General features: G+C 43.2%; 1 protein-coding gene across 2 annotated transcripts in view; it reads right to left on the bottom strand.

Annotated features, from left to right (window-relative positions):
* ARHGEF4 (Rho guanine nucleotide exchange factor 4) overlaps positions 1 to 22,591 on the bottom strand; it is a 133,360-nt gene extending 110,769 nt beyond the window's left edge. Inside the window, exons 1-2 of one of the 2 annotated variants that reach the window (XM_064165228.1) lie at positions 22,519 to 22,591; positions 17,620 to 17,749 (exon numbers count right to left, since the gene is read on the bottom strand). Coding sequence is in view for 1 of the 2 variants with exons in the window: in XM_064165226.1 (XP_064021296.1) it covers positions 9,437 to 9,623 (187 nt within the window). In the remaining variant the exon portion in view is untranslated. Of the gene's footprint in view, positions 1 to 9,436; positions 9,732 to 17,619; positions 17,750 to 22,518 lie in introns of those variants that run through there. The other variant, XM_064165226.1, reaches the window with a different exon arrangement.
* Positions 22,592 to 27,005: the final 4,414 nt, after the last annotated feature.

Genomic DNA, 27,005 nt, shown 5'->3' with positions numbered 1-27,005 from the left:
AACCACATAAGCTGCCATTAAAAACCTTTGTCATATGTGGAGGCTGTGAAGTGTTTGGAAGAAATTACTTTTCTTTGTCTACAGTTTGCACATAGCCAAGGCTCATTTTCTTCTGAGCACTGGGGAACTACACTTTCTTTGCTCAGTGTGATAAAGGAACTAGGTCACAGTCTGCTGCAAAGTTAAGTGCACTGGTGGCACTCCACATCAATGGAAGCCCTAATAGAAACATAAAGCACGAGAATAGGTGACAAATTATTTGACAAGTGGACAGAATTATTCTCCTTTTTGCTGTATTTCCACTATATTCCTACTAAAAAACATAACAACAAACAAAGAAACAATGAAACAACACCCAAACAAACAAACCACATAGATGTCCTCAACTTCTATTTTTATTGCAACTGGAAAAAATTTAGCAAACAAGATGTTTCTCTCAAAAATGAAAACAGAGGAAGAAAGGCAGTGCCTAGGAGGAAGAGGACCAAAGCCTGGCATTCTGCTATCTTCATTCCCCCCAGAATCCCTTGTATTTGTCCAGTCTTTTGGGAACCAACCAACCAGTGCTTACAATCATCTACATTTATGATTTCAGAGACATTAAGAACAATTTAGATGAGTCAAAACTGATGACCTCCCCATTATTAACTCAGTATTTCTGCTTAAGGATCAAATCACAGGTTTGAACAGCTGTGACATTTCTTTATCTTAGCCTTGGAAGCATATAGTTTTTCTTCAGAAAGCTAAATACTCCAGATCTGAAGAGTTATCCAGAGCAGATCAGCCTAAGTGGCTGCCTGGAAAATGCATAAACTTTACGACATAACATTACTTTGGAGACTTCCTCCAGTGGCTTAGCAATGACATTCAAGTGGTACTTAGGGGCCAAGTGGAAGTCCCAGGTGTCCAGTATATGCTCTCACATGAGGCAGAAAAAGCAACATGAACACAGGTGACCATAGGCATGGAGGAGAGGGCTTGACCAACCCCTACAGAGTTCAGCCCATGGAGAGCACTGACATTAAGCCAGTATGAAGCAAGACTGTCGAGTCCTAGATTTACAGCAGTGGAGAGGCTGTGGTGAACCTCAGAACTGGCACCAGAAACAGATCCAAATAAATTATTTTGCTCTCTTTAAAGAGAGCTGATAGATCCATTCACCAAGTTTAATTGCAGATAGTTTCTGCATTATTTTTAATGTATTCAGGCTTTTAAGGTTGATAAGAAAGCCACATTTCAAACTGTTCCAAAGCCACTGTTTTCAGGGTATTAGCAACACTGTGTTTTCACCATAAACTCTCTTAAAAGGTTTATTGTCAAAGCCTCTTTCAGGCATGTAGGGTAGGTTTTTGCCTTGAGCAGGATGTACCATCAGTGACCTCAAGCTGACAGACAGCTCTGCTCAGTGCCCTCCTGCCAGTGCACCAGGAGAGTCAGCAGGAGCTGAGCCAGCTGACGAGCTACTCAATGCTTCAGAAAAAGAAGTCTCTAGAATTCATTCTATTCTTTTCTAGGTCACTCTGCATCATCAGAAGTGGAAACACTTTTAATAAATGCATACTACAAAATCTGCACAAGAACCACATGAGCAGTTTTGCCTGCTGCAGGATTAGTGAAGAGCTGAGGCTGAATAGCTGCCTCATTTCTGCCTTCAGCACCTTGCTGTAATATTCCTCCTCCAAACTTGTATACACCTTAGTTTTTCTTAGGATCACTACAAAGAGTAACCTGAATGACAGTTCCAAGAACAAAGAGTCATGCCCAGTTAGTGCATAAACACTGTTTCTAGTCTTCCTTTCCTTATTAAAAGAATATGAACAACAGCTTCTAAATGCCAAATAGGTCTTTCTGCGTGCACATTTGAGCAATGCTCTTGGTGGATACTGAGCTGAGGGGCGTTAACACCTAGTAAAGAAAGAGTTCATTGGCAGAGAGAGAGAGCACAGATAGCTTTATCCTACCCATTCAGATCACTTAACATTCATATTTGGCCTCAGAGCCATCTTGCCTAGCTTTTTGAAGAGAGACTTCAACTTAAAAAGAAAAGGCTAATTCAAAACTATCTCATGGAAATAACTTCCATTAGGCAAAATATATTCTTGCTGCTTCACTCCCAGGTAGAAAGATATCCCTCTGTCAGCTGTTATGAAAACATAGCCAGTCTTATCTGGATTTGTTCTATAACCTCCCTGCATTATTTCCTGATGAATGTTTTTTGATTTAAGAAAACAATAAAATTAAAGCTCTGCATTTTCCTGACGTTGCTCACATGAAACCTTTTTAAAGGTATTTTATGAATGCTCCCATGTAGTTTACATTCCAGTGCAACAAGATCCTACCAAATACCTTAACAGTACATTTGAAATGGAACTCAAATTATTATTTAATTAGACATTTAGTAGATCTCTTAAGAATGGTTTTGAAAGAAACCTTATCTTTGCCCATAGGTAAACAGATTTGAGCCCAAACCTAGAAATGCTTGTTTACAAGAAAACTCACAGTTTTCATCATAATTACATGGAATATTCTAAGCTTAACCAGTGAATGGCTGGATACAAACACACAATCAAACACAGGTAAAAAGAAGAGTTCAAAAGAACAACAGATATGGACTGCTTTAGGTGATCCTGCTCTGGCAGGGGGGCTGGAGCAGATGATCTTTCAAGATCCCTTCAAGTCCCTGACGTTCTATGATTCTATGACTTTGTGGCCTTTGACACATGAACTGCCTCCTGTTCTGCTACTACAGCCTGCCAGTCCACATCATGCTGGGAGGCCACAGAATACTGAAATGAGCCTGTCCATGGGGCCAATGCCCCAGAGCTTCCATAAGCACTCCTTCATATAAAGCACAATTTGGAAATGGCTCAATTACTCTAGCAAAGCAATTACCCTTTGTCTATACACCAAAAAAAAGTTAACTTGAGCTCTTATGAGCCAACATCATAGCTCAGGGAATCTCTTGCTCTTTGATTAGAAAGGATTAAGAATAACAACAAAGTTCTATACCTGTTAGGCAAACATACCCTGAGGTATATTTATAGTGACAGCTGCCAAGGCTCCTTTGTTCACACAATGTAATCCAAGACAGTTAACCATGTACAAACTATTAACATGTTGCCTTCATGTGCAGCCACACCACTTTCAACAACAACTTTGTTTGAATGACACAGCCACCAAAAGCATTTAGTATTCAGGAGACATCTCCCTTTCAGACTTTGGGCTTGCTCAGAACAGTATCTTGTGCAGCCTGGTGCACTCAGCTTGTCCCTGGCACTTTTAAAACAACTAGCTAGTTCAGTGATTTGTTTAACAAACCTTAGACTATGAAGGACTTTGAGATAAGACAAGACTATAATTAAATTAGAAACCTCCACAGATAATTACTGGCCCTCAGAAGCAGGCTATAGTTCTCTAATCCTTCAGATACTCCTCATGATTCAGATGAACTGAAGAACAAGACCTTAATAGGAAATAAGATTAGTTACAGCCAAGCTTAGTAAATTAAAGGATACATCCCCATGGAAAAGAAAAGGCATGATTTTTACCTATATTGTTTAATCTAGCCAACTGCTAAGCAGCAAGAGTAAAGCTTCATCGTGTTGGCAACAACTATACACATCCTTCATGACCATTGGGTATACCCACAACTTGCTGGCAAACGCTGTAGCCTGCTCTTTTCATTGCTGTTTTGTACCTACATGAAGCAGCTCCAGATAACACAAATGAATAGGCATACTCAAAAGTGACTCCAAGCCTTTGCATGTTAAAGAAAGGAAGGGTCAGGTAGGATTCACAGTACCATCTGACTCTGCTTTCCATTTGCTCTCTTGGACCATGCAAGAGCTGTGATGCTAGTGGGTTACACCTGTTTCACTCCCATCTAGAAAAATAACAGCAACTGGAGCGTGGCTATATCCAAAGAATCATACAATTAACCAGGTTGGAAGAGACATCCAAGATCATCCAGTCCAACCTAGCACCCAGCCCTGTCCAATCAACCAGACCATAGCACTAAGTGCCTCATCCAGGCTTCTCTTGAACACCTCTAGGTCTGACAGGCCACTCTAAAGGTAATTGTTATCTTCGAGGAAATACAGCTTCAAAAGATGTCATATTCCTCAAAGGGAACAGTAATCACAACCTAAATGTTCTTCAGAGGTGTTGTTTTCAAAGCAGAGGAGGAAAGGTATGGTGTATCTGAGTAGGGTGTACACCTGGGAAGTGTCACAGCCACTGCTTCCAAAGATTTACCTTGTCCCCCTGCAAACACAGCATCAGCAAAGAGAAACTTACACACACTTATCATGTACTGCGGCTCACTAGAATGAATTCAACCACCTCAATACTTCAGTACAATCCCAAGTCACAGTTCAGCAACACTCAAAATATTATTAGGAAGCTGCATTTTCAAATACAAAATCTTTACTTCAGCTTCAGGGCAGCTCATTAGTTCAGCCAACAGATATTAGTCTTGTAATTCTTCCTCAAAAGTTCAACCTCTCCCTTAGGTTTACTTAAACTGGATCAGTCACCATTACAAATAAATCCATGCAGAGAGAAAAAATCAAAGTCAATTTAGCATGGATTGCTGCATCTTTCTAATGAATTGATTAAATGTTCAGAAGATGAGTGGAAGTTTTCTGGCAGGTGATGCAGGAAGTATAGGAAGGGAGGAAAACACACCCGACGTGCTCCAACGCAGTAAATGAATGCAGCTGAAGTATCCTAGCTCACTATTTGTCAAGGGTGAAATGTAACATCAACATGCTGCAGTGTATGCTTTGAGGGACTTGGTTTTCCTACTCTGTTCTTCTTTGGAAGCATTCTGAAACGCTTTGAACCTTAAATCAATCTCCTGTTGTGTGACTTCTAACTCCTGCTGACTGTGTGACCCTGGAGAAAGAAGGGTCAGTGGGATTATACACAGCAGTCCATGAACACAGCTGCAGACACCAGTACCAAAAAGGCAGGGGTAAGAGAAGGAAAAGGAGCAACCTCAGAGGAAAATCCCTTGCCAAGCAAGAAAGATGTAAAGCATTTATCACAGCCCCAGTACTGGATCCCTCATCAACCACAATAACGAACTGAATGAGTTGGGGAAAAAAAAAAAGAATCTTTCTTAAAAAACATTTCTTGCCTTAGGCTCTGAATGAAAAAAACAACCAAACAACAACCTACAACAAACACTTCCCATTCATACTCTGTGTTTTCTTGATTGTTTAAAGACCATGTTCCCAAAGTGAGTAGATGAGCATATTGAACTATTAGAAGCCATGAAACTGTGCAGATGTACACTGGAGTGTAGTCCATATAATTCAGTTGCCACACAAGCACACAGAGGATCTCTTTGGGAAACTATGACAACCACTACTCCATCAAGCTGTGATTCCCTTTCTCCCTACCTTTCTTTGCTCTCTACTCATTCCTAACTTGGCTAAGTGAAAGAATAAACAGAATTATTGAGGTCAAGATTGCACTTGCAACAAAGGAGCTGGAAAAAAAAAGAGACCTACTCACAACTACAACTACCTAAGGGGAGGTTGTGGCCAGGAGGAGGTTGCTCTCTTCTCTCAGGTGGCCAGCACCAGAACGAGAGGACACAGCCTCAGGCTGTGCCAGGGGAGATTTAGGCTGGAGGTGAGGAGAAAGTTCTTCCCTGAGAGAGTCATTGGACACTGGAATGGGCTGCCCGGGGAGGTGGTGGAGTCGCCGTCCCTGGGGCTGTTCAAGGCAGGATTGGACGTGGCACTTGGTGCCATGGTCTGGCCTTGAGCTCTGTGGTAAAGGGGTGGACTTGATGATCTGTGAGGTCTCTTCCAACCCTGATAATACTGTGATACTGTGTGATACAAGCTTGAACCTGCAAGCATTCAAAGAAATAAACTCTTCAGCTGAGCTGTACAACAATGCTGAATGAGATATAGGCAGCATGAGCCTGGGATACAGAGTCTTGCCTGGGAATCTGGGCTTAATGCACCCATAGTGCCATTGGATCACTTCTGGAGGATCATCACAACTGACCTTTCATTTTGATGCCTCATTTCTTTTTGTCCAGTTGAGATACTTAAGGCCTGATCTTCAGAAGTGCTGAGCAAACCCAGCTCCCAGGAATTTTCTCACTGGAGCACTGAACCAGCCAAACACTTGGAAATTGCTCTTATATAAAAACAGCAAGGCTACTATCCAAGTACTAAACTATACATACCTCTTTTTCTATCCTAAATCAAACTTTGACAGCCTCTCTGGCTCGCTGTGAGAGTTATTGATGCTTGTGAAGTCCTTTGGCATCCTCAGATGGAGAGCCTGATGGAACTGCAAAGCATCCCTTCTTTTCATGTTTATATTTAGCCTCAGAGAGAAGGACTGCCTCACATAATGTAATGTGTATCATCATTTAGACCAAAAATGCTCTGGACTAGTATTAAAAACCAGTAGAATTTTTTCATGTCATGTTAAGTCTGAATTAGTGTTTTACCCAGTTTTCCCAGCCCTTTTTAATGCATCAGCAGGTAGCTAATAGCATTTCCACACTGTTTGTACTTTTTCTCCCCAACTTGACATGACACATGCCAAGACACAGGACTCTGTGCACCTCCAAGGTGAGGACATTGCCATGCACTCTAGTTACCACTACTCTCATGCACTGACAGCTGCTATTGCTTCTACTGGCTTATTGGGTTTAAGCACCTTAAGAAATTTTACCACTCAAAAATGTTATTTAGCACATGCTTTAATGAAATCCTGCCTCACTCCTCTGGAAGTGAAGTGGTGAGTAGTTCTCCTCCTACAGCTGCCTTAGTATTATCAACAAAACTGTGCTGGTTTGAAGCTAGTTAGAATGTTTTGGTGAGAAGTACTAGATTACAGGCTGTGAAAAGGAAACAATGGTGATGTCCACTGCACTCAGAAGCTTGCTGAGATGTATAAGAACAAGAACACAAACATACATAACACAGTCACTCTCTGGGCTTTGTGGGCTGCACTTCTCTCTCCAAGCTAACCTGCCACCTGCGTGACTAATCCATCTGTTTCCTAACCCCCTTGGCCCACCCTCCAAGCTACCTTGAGCATAAGCCAAAGTCTTGGGTAAGGTAGAGGAGTGGGAGGAAGGTGGAAGGGTGGTTGGGAGCCCCTCCTGGGGACTCAGGTTTCTGGGAGGGCTGCTGTGTTTCTGTATTACCTTTTAACTTGTATATTTCTGTCTACAGCTGTATATACTGTAAATATCTGCTTGTCTGTTGTGCTAAGCTGTAAATATAAAGCTACAAAGCTTCATTCAATTTCCAGAGCTGTTGAGTCTAGTCTGGGTGATTTTCCAAAGTGTGGGGGAGCAGGGAACACCCAAACCATCACAAAAACAAGCAAAGAACACAGTTGGGTTTTTTTCAATACTGATAAAGCACAACCAAAGCAAAATAAATTACTCTGGGAGATGCTCAGAACAGGCTGCCCAGAGGAGTTGTGGATTCTCCCTCCCTGGAGATATCCAAAACCCACCTGGATGTATTCCTGTGTGATCTGGTATAAGTGATCCTGCTCTAGCATGGGGATTGGACTAGATGATCTGTCAAGATCCCATCCTGCCCCTGACATTCTATGATTCCATGCATTGCTCTTTAGGTTTCATCCTAATTCTGACCTGAATTTTGTTAGCAGCTAGAGACAAAACTGCTCAGAGATTATTTTGTCCATAAGATACCAATCACAGTATTTTAAGGCAGCAAGGAGCCTGAAATTACCTGCTTTTGGTTATTTTATTGCTATATCAATACTATATATTTAATTTGGTTTCTCCTGTCTTCAGACTGTTCCCACACCATTTTCTTTTCTATTCTATTCCCTCTCATCTATGTGTTTCATATTAAATGCATGCAGCATTCAAAAAATGCCTCAGAGTCTTTGGAAGAAGAATACTGTGGAAATGAAAGAACATTTAGAAACAGACTTAGCTTGAAAGTTTTCAACCTTACTTCTTTCATATCATTGTGCATTCTGTGTTCAACTGCCTTGATTAAGCTCAAGAATGCATCCATGGAGGACAGCTGATGGTAAATCCTCTGAGACAGAGAAAACCAAACTACCACCACTGCCCTGAGTGCAATTCTGAGTAGTGGTCTGAAAGAGATTCTGTGTTGGGGTTATGTCATGTTAGTGTCCAGAGCTATGCTGGGGATTATTTGAATTCCTTTGTATTACAGGACAAAATGAGCCAGCAGATGCTACCAAGATGCAGAATTGCATCCCCTTGCATTTGCAGCCCAGATCTTTCCCCAGTACAGAGAACCAATGGCCTGGTCTCACCCTCAGCATTTTTTCCTGCCCCTGGGCTCTGAGTACACACTGTAGGTGTTTATTGTTTCTTGGCCACCTAAAAGTTCTCATGTGTGGGTTGGAAAGCCAGATAGGCTGGCCATTCTCTGTAGCCCTCAGTATGATAGTGCAGCAGAGGACACCAGAGCAATAATGGAGGTTTTATTAAGCAGCTCCAAATCTACACGAGCAGATGGAATTACAAGACTCTTCAATAATTAAAAGTATATGTGACTAAAGCAGAACACAGGACTACACATAAAATTCTCCTCACTACTTGCCTCTAGCTGGTAGCACTGAGTATTTTTACTAAGGAAATGGCAGTCACTGGTGGACTTGAAGGCACTTGTCTGAATTTATCTAACAGAGGAACTAATTTGCTGTAGCTCTACTGAAAAGCTCTCTAAATAGCAACAGACAAGAAACAAATAGAACAGCTCAGCAATAGTTGGCCATGAAGTAATTGCCAGGCTCTTTTGCTATAACCAGCTGGGGGGGGAAATCTTCTTTCTTATGCCTGCAGTTTAAACATCCAAATATTACACAGGCATAGGAGTGATTAAAAACTAGAATGTCAGATCCAGGCAGGCTGAGCCAGAACAGATCCAGGCTATATGAATGTGCCCTCAATATCTCTTGTTCAAAAAGAAATTAAATAAAAGATGGGAAAACAGAAACCAAACTTGAGCAGCTGGGTCAGAGAATTGCCTTCAGTACACAACAGTGCAAACCTTCCTAGCCCTCATCTGCTGCTCAGCACTTGGACATTTTCTAAAGACAGCAATACTCTACACTGGAATTTACACAGAGAAATGTCATCTTTAACGTTGGGCTCCACAGAATTAAGCTGAAATAAGAAATGCTGTTCCAATAGGAAAGGACAGCTTTAACCAGATGGAAGCCCTTAAGAACCTATTCCTCACCTTCTGATTTCTAGGATCTAAAGCATTTTGGTTTAGCTGCAGGTCTGCAGGGTACACAACCAGCAAACACAGAATGTTTTAGTTATTTCTCATGACTAAGAGACTGAATTTCCAAATTATGCTTTGATTTGGTTTTTCAAGGTCAGTGCAATATCAAAGAACAGTTTAAAAGGGAAAGGGGGAAAAAAAAAGCCACTTACCTGTGGCAGAGTGAAGACTCTCCAAGCTCCAGTATCTGGACAGGACACCTCTCATGCCACCACCGCCACACACGACCCCGCTGCTGTCTGAATCCGAACCTGGTGAGAGCCCTGAGCTCCCACTGCTACTGCAGTTTTCTCCACTGTGTGCCCCACTGGACTCACTGGGGCACTGCTGGGTCCTCATGCAGGCGGGTAAGAGGGAGAGCCAGGGGCTCCTCTCTGCTCCGGCAGGAAAAGGGCAAATCGCTCCGGAGCTGCTTGCAGGGCAGTGGTACCTGGCAGTGCTGTCTGAGGACTGAGCTGGATTCCTACCCTCCTCTCTGCCTGTCTCGATGCATCCTGACATCATAGGGGTCCACTAAGGAGGCTCCCTCCGTGGCAGCTCAACTGCTCTCAGCTGCAGTTTCTAGCAGCTGATTTCTACTAAAGCCGATTTCAAGGCATTAAAAAAGCAAGAGTAGGACAGAGATCATTGCTCCTAATTTAGCAGAGCTGTCGGATTTAAAAATAAATCAATGGCAATAGCAGAATTTTGTGCATTTAAAAAATGCTCCAGTGAGAGAGACCCTGAGTTAGCTGCTTCCCCTGAGAACTCAGAAAGGACTTAACACACAAACTAATCACGTTTAGAACTGGCTGCGGCTGCTGTTATTAAAAACTATTTTTGCAAATCCTCAGAAAAATAACTCAAAATTAAATCCAAGCCAGAAAAACACAGATTGAGACTTGAGGAGCTTGCAGCTGGGAACTTGGAAAAATCATTTAGCATTCACTTCCAGATTGTAGACCTGGGATGGTCCCTACTTGTGTGTGAGCCTTACAAAAGACTTGAGTTCCCAATCGAACAGTATCACTGACTGCTTTTTAATTAGTTGTATATTCTCATTACCTAACCTGTGATTCAGTGAGCCCCTATAAAACAATTCTGTAAGAACACAAGTTCCCTGAGAATGCAGAAATACCTGTACTGTTTGACCACAGCTTTAAGGCATCAAAGAAGTTTTATGATGAAGGAAGTTTCCAGATTCTGCTCTACTTAAACACCTGCCTTACAACAGCAGATTTGTCATGCTAGCAGAGTAATTTAAGAGCAGTCCTATGCTTTGTGGCTCCTTGTACAGCAGAAAACATCATACAATTTCTTCTGCTAGTTACCAGAGTAAGACCAGAACTAGATCTCTTCAGTGAGGTGATCCAGGTCAGCTCAAAGCTGGCCAGGTGAGAGGTGTGAACTAAAGCAAACAAGCAGGCCAGCCCTGCTAGCACAAGGGGAAGGATGGCAGAGGACACAAAGGAGCATGCTAGGAAATACATAACTGCTCCTACCATTTGCAAAGTGAAGGTGTGTCTGAGCATCCAAACTCAAAACTAGGGATGGAATTTCACACAAGAATTGAAAATGCTTGCTTCACTGTATCTGTGTAAGCTAATTTTATCCCAAAGTAATAAAGCCAAACTTTTATAGTCATCACAGCCTGCTCTGAGCAAGAGTCATAGAATCAGTCAGGGTTGGAAGGCACCACAAGGATCAGCCAGTTCCAAATCCCCTGCCATGCCCAGGGACACCCTACCCTAGAGCAGGCTGCCCACAGCCTCAGCCAGCCTGGCCTTAAACACCTCCAGCCATGGGGCCTCAACCACCTCCCTGGGCAACCCAGTCCAGCCTCTCACCACTCTCATGGTCAACAACTTCCTCCTAACCTCCAGCCTGAACCTACCCATCTTCAGCTTTGCTCCATTCCCCCCAGTCCTGTCACTACATGAGCGCCTGAAAAGTCCCTCCCCAGCCTCTTTGTAGGCCCCCTTCAGATACTGGAAGGCCACAAGAAGGTCACCTGGGAGCCTCCTCTTCTCCAGACTGAACAGTCCCAACTCTCTCAGTCTGTCCTCATAGGACAGTCCTTTGACTTTAACTCTGCTACTGCACAAACTGAGTAATTTTATTTCAGCAAGACTGCTGTTTTACTAAGTACTTCCTAAAAGACAAAAACAAACTTACTCAATCAGTGCAGGTTGCTACAAAGTATCCAAGATCGCTGCATCAGCTTTAAGTCCTTCAAATTTCAGTTACTCTTTACAAGAAAAGTCTCTGCAGTGGTAACAAAAATAACATTTCTGCAGTGGCCCATAACGAAAAAAATCCTTCAATTATCTTCTGAATATAGCTATTTAGCCCAAAATATCTTTCTCTGATGCCTCTCAGTGCATAAATGAAAATATGTCCTTGGTTTGACTGCAGTAGAGCCACTCTTCTGCATTGATCTGGTCCTTCCAGGGCCCTCTAGAACAGCCTGCATTAAAGTACAAATGGAAGGAAATACTTCTTGATCATAATTAGAGGGAAGAACGTAAGCATTAACAACAAAGATGAATGCAGCTGCTCTGTGTATGTGGAGCACAGAGTGGTAAGAAGAGGAAGGGGCAGTGCAGCCACTGAAATGCAGAAGGTGCCAAGGAAAGTCTGCAATTCAGTCTCTATTATCCTAGCCTTGCTCCGTGAAACCCATGCTTCGTACAAGAGAAGAAAGGGAACTGCACGCACCTATTTCTCCTCCACCCAACCACTAAACCCGACGTTCTTTCCTATAAACTCAGGCTGTGGAAGGCACAATGTTGTAACAGACTATCAAAACTGCAACCCATCACAAATTCACAGATTGCACTGGGCTGACCCACCAGGGCTATCTTGTCCAACTCCCCTGCACTCAGCAGGGACACCTCCAACCAGCCAAGCAGGCTGCCTAGGGCTACATCAAGTCTGATCCTGAATGTCTCTATCAATGGGACCTCAATTACACCTTTGGAAAACCTGTTCCAGTATTTCACCACTCACTGTAAAGAACTTCCTCTTACATCCATCCTAAATCTACTCTCTCTGGTTCAAAAGCATTGCCCCCTATCCTATTGCTACAAGCCCTTCTAAACAGTCCTTCCCCAGCCTTCCTGTAGGTCCCCCTTCAGATACTGAAATGTAGTTGTAAGGTCTCCCTGGAGCCTCCTCTTCTCCAGGCTGAGCAGCCCCAGTTCTTTCAGCCTGTCTTCACAGCAGAGGTGCTCCAGCCCTCTGATCATCTCCAGGGTCTTCCTCTGGATCCACTTCAGCAAGTCCCTGTCCTTGTGTTGGGGGGCGCAGGGCTGGAGACAGTACTCCAGGTGTTCTATTCAACTACAGACTTTTGTGGTTGCTTTTGTTAAACACACATTTCTTACATCATACTAGAGAAAGAAAGAAGTGAGCTAAAGGTACTGTATTGACAACTGCCTTCAACTACAAGTTAAGGATCTCACTACACCACCTAAGGTAGTCGGGTTAATCTAAGCTTTGGACAATCTACTGGGTTTTTTAGCCTCTGTTGTGTTCTCCTGTAGTCTCATAGCTTTGACCAGTGATTTCTGGAATCATTCAGGATTTGCTCAGATCTTTTTTTCTTTCATTCTTTGCCCCATGGAAAGTTTTCATTGGTATGCTAAAATCTTTCACCTTAGTAGCCAATACATACAACCCCACCCAACTTGCCAAGACAAATTTTCAGGAACATGGACATCGTTTGGACCCAGCTTTCAAGGCTGGATGAAAAACTCTGAGTTAGGTCCATGTTATCAAAGGCCTCACAGAGTGCAAACATTTGTGGCTGTGGTTAAACAGAATCAATATCACCACAGTGAGTTTATTCTCTCTGTAATTCCAAGACAAAAAATACAGTAGGCAACACTATGACTTTTTAGCCACTTAAATTAAATGATACTTCCACAAGTTAGTGAGGATGGATGGAGAGAGTGATTTGCCGTTGGAATGGGCTGCCCAGGGAGGTGGTGGAGTGGTGTTCAAGAAAAGACTGGATGAGGCACTTAGTGCCATGGTCGAGTTGATTGGGCAGGGCTGGGTGATAGGTTGGACTGAATCATCTTGGAGGTCTCTTTCAGCCTGGTTGATTCTGTGATTTAATGCTATGGCTACAAAGATTTATTTCTGAGGACATGTATAGCATGTTTTTTTGTCTGTCCTTTCAAAAACTACAGTGACAAAAATGGAATAAATAGCTCAGCTTGTTGTTTTGCTGAACTACAAGACTGCTAAATATTTATAAGACATAATGAAGTCCTGTTATTAAGCTAATATTTTCCCTCTTGAATAGATTTCTCCAGTGGCTGTCAAACATCTTCACATTAACTGTTGCCAAGTGTGAGTTTAACAACCCATCTATAGCTGGGAACAGTAGATGAAAGTTGGCCACATGATGTTGAGTAAACAGTCCTTTTGCCACTGAGAAATACTTTCCACTACACCAGCAAGGCCAGAGGATAACTCAGTATCACTAAGTGGTCACTGTTTTCCAGACTATCCATAAAAGATCCACCCTCTGGGAACTTAGCTTGACTATTTTTAGTGCTCATCCAAGAATTCTAAGGTCATCAGTGTGTTCATCGTTAGTCAGAACAAATTCATGCCTCTTTGGTTGGCATAACCAACACCAGCACTGTGTGTGGTGGAACTTCAAGGCATCTCTTCTAGATAGGTATCTGATAGTGGGGAACTGAAAGATCTTAAGTTGCATAAATCTGATAAGATGTGGGGCAAACTGCCAAAAAGGTTCAGTCTGCATTTAAAGAATGGTTTTAAATAGCACAGATTTAAGCACAGGTACAAACCTGATCTTCTAACACATGGGGAGTTACCAAGTTTATTCCTCTAAGAGGTTATGACAAGCCCTGAAGGTTTATGGTCATGTGTGTGGCCTTATCCAGAAGTTTTACAGATTCTCTGGGAAGCTGCATGGGAGAAGATAACAAAGGCAGGTACAAAGATGGAAATTTTGAGAAGCATGGACTTAAGGAACTGCACCTCCAACTCTTGGACAATTGCTTGTGTCTGTCACTATCATCTTGTAATTGTTGCCTGCTGAAAAGTCCCTATGGAAAAGTTCAGAGGTGGCAGCACCTCCCCAGAAAGTTCCATCTGCTCTAGACCAGTGTTAGTAGATGCTAGTTTCAGCCCAGCTGTAGCTACGTTCTCAGAGCTGCATCCACTGTGTACTATACAGCTTCCCAGTGGCATTCTCAGTTTTAGGCAATGTCTCAGGTCACAAATAAACAGCTTTCAGGCTCAGGAGAGAGATGAGGGAGAAAATAGGTAGGATAGCCTAAAGACAACAAACATGCTTGTCTGCTGCTTTAACACAAAGCTTTGTTATCCTACCCCCACTCACTCCACTATGGCATGGGCCCTTCCCTTCCTCCCTTTTCCTGGAGTGATTTTTGGATCAAATGCTCTCTCAGGATGCTGCAGAAATCCACAAAATCATTCCCATATCTACATTAGGAAATGCCATGTTTCCTATGCTGGTCCTTCACATCATCTCAGCCTATTCAAAGCACTGCAGTAAACCAGGCAGTAAGGAAGAGGAACATACTGCAAGGTATAAAGACAGACATGGGCATAACCAGAAAGAGGTGTTTTTTTTAAGGGACAAGACACTTGATATTCAGCACCTCTAGCCATCAAAGAGCTCCTGATGTTTAAACAGGACAGTTAACTTTGCAAACCTCAGGGGTGTATGTACGTGCACACACAAATATTTGTGGGGCTGTTAAACCTCTGTACTTCTCTGGAAGAGATCAAAACATGATAGCTTCCCTGAATATAGGATTAGCACCACCTCAGACGCTCTTTATTTCACAGATGTTAGAGCCATCTACTGGCTCCTTGCAGTTTTATCAAGTGGCTGCTCTGGACAGAAAAGGTGACAGAAAGGCAGTTGGCAAAACTTGATCACTGACTAATAACACCACAGTATGCCTGACCCAACCGCTGAGATAGCCAAATGGCAGGTTTGAGTCTGCCTCACTTCTCCCAGCATGACATAAAGGCACAGAGAACACTGTCTCAGGACTCTAGTGCTAATGACTAGCCAGAGGAAGCTAACAAGCACAGCATTAAACATAAGGTCTTCTTCCAGCACTTGTGGTGGTGTTCTAGCTGAGAACAGGCACCTCATCTGAGACAGTCCATTTGTGCCCGGCAAAGTGACAGGTAGGTGCATGAGAGAAGTCTCATAGCAGTATGCCGACAACCACCTTGTCAACCAGAGAAGGCTCCAAAATACCCCCACCCCCATAGTCTCTGCAGCACTGACTGCACAAGATGACCAGGTACAGACTGGGAGTGAGAATTTTATCTGTGTTTTCAACATGGAGATACACAGTCCCACTGCATATTGCACAGTGCTTTCACTTCCAGTGTCTTTTGTGACTAAAGCTTGTGTTAGAATCATCAATACAATTAGCTGTAGCTTTAGAGTTAGTAAGACATAAATTATGCACTCATCATTTCATTTTATATTTAAATGACCTATTGCTTTGTCAAAAGCAACAAGTATCACAACAAGGCTGTGCAAGAATCAAAGAGGACATTCTGCTGCATTATTCTTCCTGAAGGACATTCCCAATCCTAAAATTGATCCAACAATTTTAAGAAGTACTGCTTCATTAATTTGCAGTTTTCTTGCCAGCAGAATCCTACCACAAGGATACCTGCACACTCTCATCATCACCACCATGATTCACAAGAAGCCCAAAAGCCAGCAGCTAATAGAGAGAGATATGGTAGAATTGCAGTGCTTCCTCTGTTCATCGTTGTTTTGTCCAGCTAACATGTTTTTGATGATGACAAAAGGGTTTTGCTGCATTGTCACCTTCCCCTCACCCTCCCTCCATTTACACAGAAGTCCTAGGAGTTCAGGCTTAGGTCATAGTATGAGATTCACTTGTACCTACCTCAGGAATATTGTGTGAATCACAAGTCAGATTTCACACTCTATTTCTAGCCAGTATATAAACGCCTACAGCTCTGCCAACTGGTCACTGTACTCCCTCTGCTTACCCTACAAAATTCATACATATTTTTTAACTCTCTCAGATCCCAGTTGGGAACCACCATGAAATTTCTATCAGCTGTGACTCCAGATTTACTTCTGTGACAATGGTGTGTAGGGATTTCAGCTAATGTCAGAGCCACACAGACAACTTGACAATGGTGGGTTTCCATTTGGGATTTCCAAGGACTAAAGCCACAGGTTTTTTAACTTCAGTCAGAGAACTGGTCCTAAGTGTTGGCACAACACCAGATGCTTGTAACAGCAAGTGATCAAGGCCCTCAATGTTGAGAGAGCAAAGGCAAACTCTTGACACCATGGTAACAAGTGGTTTGGTTTCTTATTTTCAGATCAAACCTCTGACTCTGCACAAGAGTTGTGCAAAGCATCAGAAAGCAAACCAGTTTTGTTTGACAAAATATTACGACCATTCAACTCTGATGTAATTAGCACAATGTTGTGGTCCCTTAATTAGGTAATTTCAGCAATGTTTAATTGACAACATTAAGAGACTTTCTAAGGCAGAAATGGTAGCTTGGCATCCAACTGTGGTTGCATTTTTCTGGCTAGATTCCTAACCACCAAGCAAATCTTCTGTACACCACTTTTCTTTTCCTGCTCCAAGTATCTGTGATAGACATATCTGCAGTGTTTGGGCAGACACTATCAGAGAATTAAAACATCTGGCAAATATATGTCTCACTGTTCAATTATCTTTGCAACTTAGATTTTAGTTTTGAGAAAACATCAGCCATTGGAAATGAAACAGATATGATACCTCATGCGTGATCCCCATGAAAATACCACACACTTGCTCTTTAAGATGATTTAAAGTACAGGAAATGTCTACCTCTAGAGGCTCATTTAGTTTCTTTAGTGCCTAATTAGTAGCTTTAGAGGAACCTCATAACACTCACTGTAGTGCTCTCCAGCAAACACAAGGCAGAGAGTCTGTTTCATCTGCAGAAATCTAATTTGAGGGAGTGATACAGATGACATCATCCCAGGTGAGACCAAGTTCTCATGAGACAACACAATGTTTCTACATCAAGCATGCTGCCACTGCCATTAGTGGTCTTTGCTGGAAAGCTGACCACTGCCTATAGATACTACCCTGGTTTTTTGATCAGAGGAAAACCAAACCAAAATTTCAGAAGCATGTAAAAGAATTAATTCTAAAGCAGATTTCTGCCCAGATACAGATGCAGCATTCAACATAAATAGGTTAGAAAGTTTAGTTTTCATACCCCAAAACCCAGCATGATTGTCTCACCACAATTCATGTCTGACTATGATTAGTATACTCACCAGGAGAGGAGATGTGCTGCTTCCAGCCCACACAGTCCAAGCCCGTTGGAGTGCTCTGGGAAAAAGGATGCAGTTTCAGTGGTAGGATGTCAAAGACATCAGGAGATGTGATGGATGGACTTATTCCAGCCTGCAATAAAAGAGAAAACAAAGACAACAAACATTAAACTTAGATGCCCCATAGGACAAAATACAGCACTCATCACAGAGTGACTCTTTCCACCTCTGTTGCCTATTAGTATATTAGACACATGTGGATGGTTATGGATAGAGAGGTTAGAAAACAATGAGAAGGGAGGAAAACTGCAAAGCAGTAGGAACAGAAGTGAATAACCATGTCTGGACTCATACTCCATGTATTACCAAACATTCTATGTTCACAGAAAGTTTCACTCTTTATCAAATGCATCTGGTGGAAGTGTATCACCCCAACCAGTCACCCCCTCAGCTACAGAACTGTGTCCTACAACTTGATTACTAAGAATTTCTATTCTGGTATTTGGCATGTAAATAAGGGGTTTCCCTTCACTGATTTATCAGTACCAGTCCCCAGACATACAGGACATGGATACCACAACATCCTTCTCCTCAGTTTAAGGTACTCTCTCTCTCTTTGCCCTGCCTGGCTGATTGTTCTACAAATCTTACAGAACTTAATGACAATTTGAAAGCTCTATACCATTACGAGATCTCATTGAATAACTTCTGCCACTTTAAGGAGGGAAAGATACATAGACACACAGACACAGCTTACAACCTCAAACACCTCAGTAACTCAGAGTTAAAATAACCCAAAAAAAGACAAGTTGGGTTGGTTTTTTTTTTTCATTTCAGAAATCACAGTCACACAAAGCACTACCATAAAGATCCTCCACCCAGCCCACAGGCTAACCCACTCCCCTATGCAGACATTCACTTAAAGTTTGGGGATCTTCTTCTTGGTTTCTTTTTTTTTTTTTAATAAAATTTATCCTACCAAATCCAAAATACAAACAATGTTCTCCTTTCCTATGTCAAACCCAATATTTTCTGTTACTCTTGCTGCAACAAGAAACTCTCAGCATTTTCTGCCTCCTCTCATCTACCTTGGAACAGAAATATCTATTTGATATAAGGAAACAAGACCAACATTTCCCTGCTACTTCCTTGAGGATTCACAAGATATTGGCCAAGATGCTGCAAGAATATAGATCATCTGACAAAAAGCAACACAGATTACAGTCAAAGTCACTGAAACTTAGAGAGAAGGAGAAAAAGAATGCATTACACATTCAATTCTCTTTCTCCCACATACCTCCTGTGACTGGCACACAGAGAAAACACCAGTGACTGCAGGGAGCTGAGAAATCAACTGGTCAGTAAGCATCAGTCCCATGGGTGTAGCCATTTTTCATCTCTCTATTACCCCTTCCTTTTGCTGCAGTGACATCCAGTTACAACACACCCATCCTTCACAGAACCAAGAGTTTGGTGTATTGAGATTGAGAAGTTTTTTTAGGATCTTTCCTTCTGCCTACCAGCCCACAGTCCATTGACATAAAGTCTGATGACCAGCCCGGATCTGAAGCCTCTTCTTTAAAAGATGGCAATTGGTCAAAATATCCAACCAAAACTGAACAGCAAACTAAGCTCCTGGAATAGCCACATTCTGCCCAAGCAGCTGAACGTGCTGCTGCTCTGTGACTGGTTTGCTTTATGCTTCCTAGACTTAGTTTCCTAAACAAAGAGAACATAGCCAGCACTGGCTCAAATCACCATCTCCTGAGTGACAGCATTAACCCTGTTCAAATTAACTAGAGAGAAAAGCCACAGCAATGCCCCGGTGGGAGCACATGCTCTTCCAGTGACAATGAAATCAAGCAAAACAGGCAACTTGCTGGGCTGCAGCTCTGAAAATGCCAAGGGTGAAGTCTAGGTTATTTACATGAAAGGTGAGAGAATGCACTACTGTTCTGTTTAAGACTAGGAAGCAGAATACTGCCTCAGGGCCGTGCGAGAAGGCCATGACAATAAAAAACTGCAGGCTTCCTTCTTATTAATCCCTAGCACATCAGAGCACACTTCAGGTACAGGCATCACTTGATTTCTATAGCATGGGGGACAGGCCTTTACAACCTGCAGTCAAGAGAAGAGGCATGTTCAGAGATATTAGTAACACATGGGCAGAGTTTCCCCCAACTTACAAGGGAAAGGAGAGGCAACAAGGGACTGGAGGTAGTAAAGATCCTCTCTTCCACGTTTTCCGCTAGGGGTTCAAGTGGGTTATTTACATCCTCTTACACACAGCAGTTCATCCCCTGGGAGAGACACTTAACCCTGCTACATTATCTGTGCCACAACAGGTACACAACATGAGGAGACTTATGGTCCTCAGTCCCCTCCCAAAAGTGTGCTAATTACCCTCCCAGGTGCCCACAGTGCCCATAAACCATGGTAGCACACAGCAACATGTAATTTTCTTCTTTCAGATGGGGTAAAAATCAGATTTCTAGGAGCCATATTCAGGGCAATAAGCTAAAGGTCTCTTCTTCAGTGCCTCTCATTTCTGTTTCAAAATAAAAGAGTCTAGTCCCCTGATGGGCCTTTTAGGAATCTCTCTAATTTGGCAGTGCAGAAACCTTGCTCTAACAAACCTACATAGAAGCCACTTCTGTGCTCCTGTGGCTGTGCACTTGAGAGGCATCAAGCTTAACAGCCACGTTTTAACTATTTAATCAAAATAGGGAAGAGGATAGGAGCAGACAGACACCTCAGACACATCTCTAAAACATTTTTTTGGCAAAAATAATTCCCAAAACAGAGCTCATTGCCATTCCAGTGTTACATGTATCAGCGGTTCAGGGCATTGTAGCCACTCAAGCTAGGGAATTCATATTGTACTAAAAATAAGAGATCAGAAGCTGCTCAGCTTGTTACTGGTAGCATTTCATTATAAGGGACACCTGGATCAAGCTTTGAGTTTGACTCTGGGAATTTACACAGGCTGTTCCCATTTAGAGCTGATGAGCATTGCTGGGGCATTGCAGCCACTCAAGCTAGGGAATTCATACTGCATTAAAAATAAGAGATCAGAAGCTGCTCAGCATTTCATTATAAGGGACACCTGGATCAAGCTTTGAGTTTGACTCTGGGAATTTACACAGGCTGTTCCCATTTAGAGCTGATGAGCAGCAAAACAAAGACTAACATATAGAACTGTTTAGGACTGATATTCCAAATATATTGGGGTTTTTTTCATTGTTTTAAAGGTAGTTTCGTGACCATTTGTCCATCTCCCTCTGAATGCCAAATTCTGGTCTTTAGAATTGTTTTTTTACTACTACTGCACAATGCATTGATCTAAATGTTAGAATAGTATCAGAAATCAGCACTTGAAAAAAATCAAGAATTCCTCCCAGGTTTGACCTGTTAGTTATTTCCACAATATTGCAGTGCTACATCACCTTGTACACTGACCTGATCTTGACTTAACACAATAGGACTCGTTGCAAGTGAAGCCACACATCCCAAGGCAGTCATGTGTCAGAAAACATCAGGCTTGTAATTTCAGATCTCCAAAGCCCCATACAGTTGCCTCGTTCCAGTCACAAAACCAAAACAGACAACTAATGTCTTATAAAGCTTCTTCTGTGATAATTTATTTCCCCTTACAAAAAGGGGCTTAGCATCCTTATAAAACCACCCTCCAACACTGCAGCTTGAGGCAGCACTCTCACCACACATAGGCTTATAAATGAGCCAGAGTTATTACGGGAATGGAGTTGCAAAGACAGAACAAAAACAATAGGAAAAGAAACTACATAATGACTACTATAAACAAAAAATGCAGGCCAAGAAATGCAGTCATAAAGGCAAGTAGGAAATAGCCACTAAACTCTACTAGTTCTCTCAGACACACTTAGCAGTGCACTCTAACGGTTCTCTCAGACACACTTAGCAGTGCACTCTCTAACAGGTCTCTCAGACACACTTAGCAGTGCACTCTCTAACAGGTCTCTCAGACACACTTAGCAGTGCACTCTCTAACAGGTCTCTCAGACACACTTAGCAGTGCACTCTCTAACAGGTCTCTCGGACACACTTAGCAGTGCACTCTCTAACAGGTCTCTCAGACACACTTAGCAGTGCACTCTCTAACAGGTCTCTCGGACACACTTAGCAGTGCACTCTCTAACAGGTCTCTCGGACACACTTAGCAGTGCACTCTCTAACGGGTCTCTCGGACACACTTAGCAGTGCACTCTCTAACAGGTCTCTCGGACACACTTAGCAGTGCACTCTCTAACAGGTCTCTCGGACACACTTAGCAGTGCACTCTCTAACGGGTCTCTCGGACACACTTAGCAGTGCACTCTCTAACAGGTCTCTCAGACACACTTAGCAGTGCACTCTCTAACAGGTCTCTCGGACACACTTAGCAGTGCACTCTCTAACGGGTCTCTCGGACACACTTAGCAGTGCACTCTCTAACAGCTCTCTCAGACACACTTAGCAGTGCACTCTAACAGGTCTCTCAGACACACTTAGCAGTGCACTCTAACAGGTCTCTCAGACACACTTAGCAGTGCACTCTCTAACAGGTCTCTCGGACACACTTAGCAGTGCACTCTCTAACAGGTCTCTCAGACACACTTAGCAGTGCACTCTCTAACGGCTCTCTCAGACACACTTAGCAGTGCACTCTCTAACAGGTCTCTCAGACACACTTAGCAGTGCACTCTCTAACGGCTCTCTCAGACACACTTAGCAGTGCACTCTCTAACGGGTCTCTCAGACACACTTAGCATTGTGCTCTCTTGGCCTGCCCATAAAAGCAGACAACAATTACCTTAACAATGCAATCAACAAAAACAGTAAAAATCAACTTCATCTCTGTAATACTCCGTATTTTCCACTCACCTCTACTGCCCAAAGGAGAATGAAGCAGAACACTACCTCGAGACCACAAATCCCCCAGGTGTGGTTTAATGAGGACACCTCAACGAGCACAGGGCAGCTGCCAGTCATTATGCAGCTGATTACAATTTAGAGGTAAGTTTGAACCAGAAAGCAAGGGTGCAAATGCTTAAAGGAGAAGTTGCTTTCCTGCAGCATCCAAATGTGCAATCAGCAGAGCAAACAGCATTCAAGCTGTGTGAGCTGATGGCTCCCGGGGAAGCCAGCCATTGAGGTACATGGTTGCTCTCCTCACAAAAACTAATGGTCTCAGTGCTGGCCAACATGCCCTGCAGCACGGGCTAGATTTCTGTCTCTACCCACACTTATCAAGGAACTGTAAGAAATTCTTTTAGCGTGGTTTATTGGCTTCTGGTTATCACTGAGCCGATGTAAGCCAGGGATTCATTTTCCCTAGCTTGTTTCATGTCTACATAGCACTAAGCACTCAGAACTCTGCACAAGGTAGAAAAGCTATGCAATTAATTTCTTTTATTAAACTCAAACCAAAACATGCCTCAGGAGCCAACACAAGCCAGCAGTGTGCCCAGGTGGCTAAGAGAGCCAATGGCATCCTGGTCTGGATCAAGAACAGTGTGGCCAGTAGGACAAGGAAGGTTATTCTGTCCCTGCACTCTACACTGGTCAGGCCACAACTTGAGTGCTGTGTCCACTCCTGGGCTCATCAATTCAAGAGAGATGTTGAGGTACTGGAATGAGCCCTGTGAGGAGAGGCTGAGGGAGCTGGGGGTGTGCAGCCTGGAGAAGAGGAGGCTCAGAGGTGACCTCACTGCTGTCTACAACTACCTGAAGGGAGGCTGTAACCAGGTAGGGTTGGTCTCTTCTGCCAGGCAAGCAGCAACAGAACAAGGGGATACAGTCTCAAGTTGTGCCAAAGGAAGTCTAGGCTGGATGTTAAGAGGAAGTTGTTGCCAGAGAGAGTGATTGGCATTGGAATGGGCTGCCCAGGGAGGTGGTGGAGTCGCCGTCCCTGGAAGTGTTCAAGCAAAGCCTGGATGAGGCACTTAGTGTCATGGTCTAGTTGATTGGAATAGGGCTGGATGATAGGTTGGACTGGATGATCTTAGAGGTCTCTTCCAACCTGGCTGATTCTATGATTCACTGTCTTCAACACAACTGAAGTAGTGAGGCTGAGCCTCCAGCTGCAATTCTAATCACTCAAGAGGCTGTCCTTAGCAGAATGTCAATGAAACAAGTAGCAAAACAGGAGGATTTAGTTCCACGAGAAGTGGGCTGTGATGAGCTTTGGGTAGTCCTGGCATCCAGAGCCTTGCCAGGTTATGGTGAACTCTCCACAGATAACACCTCTAAGGGGTGTTACTGACATCTCCAGCTGTTGGAGCTCAGTATCAGGGTTTACCAATTTATGGGCACATCTGCAAGCACAGCCACATGCACACACAGAAACAGGTCTTCAGCCTCCTCCATACTGCAAGGCCTCAGATACAGATACACAGGTTTCAGACATCTGGTGTTCACCTTTTGGAACACACCAAGAATTTTGCCCAAGTAGCTCTGTGTTTGCTCTGGTAATGAAAACAACTGGGCTAAACAGCATGTCTCCTACTGAGTTTGACCCACCAGCCACGGCTTGGTCCATGCTCACTTGAACCACAGAAATACAGAAGCCAGTATGGGGCTGAGGCAGGGAAGCATCTACACTGAGTATGCAACATATCACAGGTCATACCCAGCACGAATCTAAGCTTCAGCTGGTAATATTTTTATTTGAAGAGCCCTACACATACAAAATACCACAGGTTTTTGGCCCCTTTTCTGGAGAAGCAGTTTTTCAGAAACCATTTCTGGAACTGACCTGGCTTCTCCATCAGCTTTTCTGGGAGGCTATCCCAGGCAGACAGTTATGAGGTAACAGGCTGACTTTCAACAAGCCATAGTAGACAAGCTGAGATATGTCAGGTGGATGTTTCCCCTTGCCATCCACAGAATAATTTGTGCACATATGCTTAAGCATGTGCTGAAGTGGTGACAGGACTGGGGCCTCAGCTCTCCTCCTAGACATCGTCATTTTGATGCAAGAACAAACAGAAATAGACAACAAGGACAACACAGTGAAAGCTAAATAAATGCAGAAAAATCAAAACAGAAAGCCCTGAGGAAAGCTTTTGTTTGAATATCTGCTACTTGGTTTCAAACTTGCTCAGAAGCTTCCTCCACATTAGCATCAGATACTGCCTGAACTGTCCTTCTATCTTGCGTCCTTTTTCCCCAGAAGTTTTTTTCTGTGCACAAAGGCTAAATTTGGCTCTTGGATACAGATTCGCAGCTCTCCCTGGAGGGACCGGACCTCATCTCCGGATCCAAGAGTAACAGATGCCATCAGTGTGAGTCACAACAGCCACAAAGTTTGTCACAAGCAATCAGAATGCTGATCTAAAAGTCTGCCCCTGTGGTGAGGAGAATACTAATAGCTAAAGCCCCAGTGGCATTGTTCTCTGAGCTCTTCACAGCAGGAATTTCTCTCAGTAGGAAATGTGGAGCTGGCCTCAGATTCAAGGGAAGTCTAATTTAGACATCCCTCGTTAAAGTTATACAGCAATGCCACAAGGCACCACAGGAGATTTCATCAGTTTAATTTATATTGATTCAAGGCAACTTTTATTTGCTGTCTGCTCCTCATAGTTCAGCTCACAGAGCAATCTGATGCTCTTGCATCCTATTGCCCAGTGTGGCCTGAGGCAAGAATTGCTCACTGTGACTAAAAAGCCCACCACCTTTAGAGATCACCACTTGTGCACTAGTCTACTGTCTGATCAGTCTCCACAGACTACCAAAACCAAGCAAAAGCAGATGGAAGTGGTACCAGATAAAGTACAAGGACAGGATTATGTTGACAGTAGAAAGATGCATCTGGAGCAGAGAGGAAGACAGTGCCAGAGAATGAGGAGGATGGTGCACGGTTTCTTACTTTGAACTGGTCCTCTGGGAGGTGTTGCAATTGAATCCCTTTCTCTGGCTGTGTCTCCTTCTCTAGCTTCCTTTTTTGGTTCCTCTCCATCCAAACATCATCGAAGCTGAAGCACTTATAGAGAGGTTTAGGTCTCTTCCTCCTCCTCTCTGGAATCTCCTTGTTTTTTTCATGTGGTGCAAGAAAGGAAATCCTCCAGGCCTTGCTCTCAACGGTGGATATAGGGTGTGGGGACGGTGGAACCCGGGGGGGCCTCCTTTTCCAACGGGAAACCCATTTCTCATTTGGCCTCTTTTCAGGTGGCGTCTGACATTGCTGGTTAGACTCCTGTTTTACAGATAGCAGGTGAAAAGACAGGGTTTGTTGGCTGGAAAATTTGTATGCTTCAGAGCAGTTGTAACACAAGATTGTAAAGCTCAGGTATCTAGCCCCAGAACTACTCAGCCAATCTTACCATTCTCCACAGGTTTAGAGGTGCTCCACCCTGAAGCAGCAGCTCTGTTGTCCTTTGAGAGTATAATACACACTCCCTCTGCATAGGACAATGCCCTTTGCACCCTCATTCTACATGTCACATTACAATAACATTACTACTGGGATTCAGGTCACTCTGTCTGTAGAATATTATTTACAAGGACAGACAGTGTCTCTGAAAATGCAGTAATGACCAGTCTTGTCTGCCTCTAATTCAGCTACACTGTGAGAAGGCTTCCTAGATGCCTGAAGGTCTGACAGATTAAGCCCTATGCCTCCTTATGTGTTTTTTATGCTCTCCATTTTATTTGCTTGATTTGGGGCCGAGAGCAAGAAACTGCACAGCTTTGCACTTCCCTCTCATTAGCCTCTGACAAGTGCTTGCACAAAATTACAGTTTTTATGCTGGAACAATTTGAAATCAAGCGTCCTCTCAGGCATCTAACTACCATTCCAGGTAGCATCAGTGTTAGAATCAATAACAGCTAAGGTGGAAGATTAGCAACACTGAGGAATGATTTCATGAGCCTCTTTTCATGACAAGAAAATGTTGTGTCCTGACAGTAGTATTTCTCCATTTTCTCACAGTTTATTTGCAGAACCCAGATACAATAACATTTAGATCAGTGTAGGCATTTCCTGTCTGCTCTCAGTTAGCAAACAAACCCAGTGCAGTTCTTCTTCACCACTGGTAAGACCAGAAATGCTTCTTATCTACTAGATGCTATGGAAAAGGGAAGAGTATACTGCTGGTGTTCTGTGCCTAACCTCATCATATTGGAGAGGAGCAAGGAGAACTTGCACAGATTCTGAACATGGGGCACAGTAGGACAGTTCATTCTTGCCTGCAGGGTAACAGAATTACATATGTAAAATCATGCCACAAAACAGATTAATTAAGCATGTATTGAAGGCCTTGACATAGCAGCAAGCTGGTAATTGTTCTCTCTTGTCGTTTTCAGCACAAAATCTTTGTCCTGGGTGTATCTTGGAGAACTTTAACCATTAGCAGGTGATATCAGAGGGG

This window comes from Pogoniulus pusillus, chromosome 26 (assembly GCF_015220805.1).
Source record: "Pogoniulus pusillus isolate bPogPus1 chromosome 26, bPogPus1.pri, whole genome shotgun sequence".
Taxonomy (NCBI): domain Eukaryota; kingdom Metazoa; phylum Chordata; class Aves; order Piciformes; family Lybiidae; genus Pogoniulus; species Pogoniulus pusillus.
The sequence above is the reverse complement of the archived record's forward strand: the minus strand, read 5'-3'. Positions and strand labels throughout refer to the sequence as shown.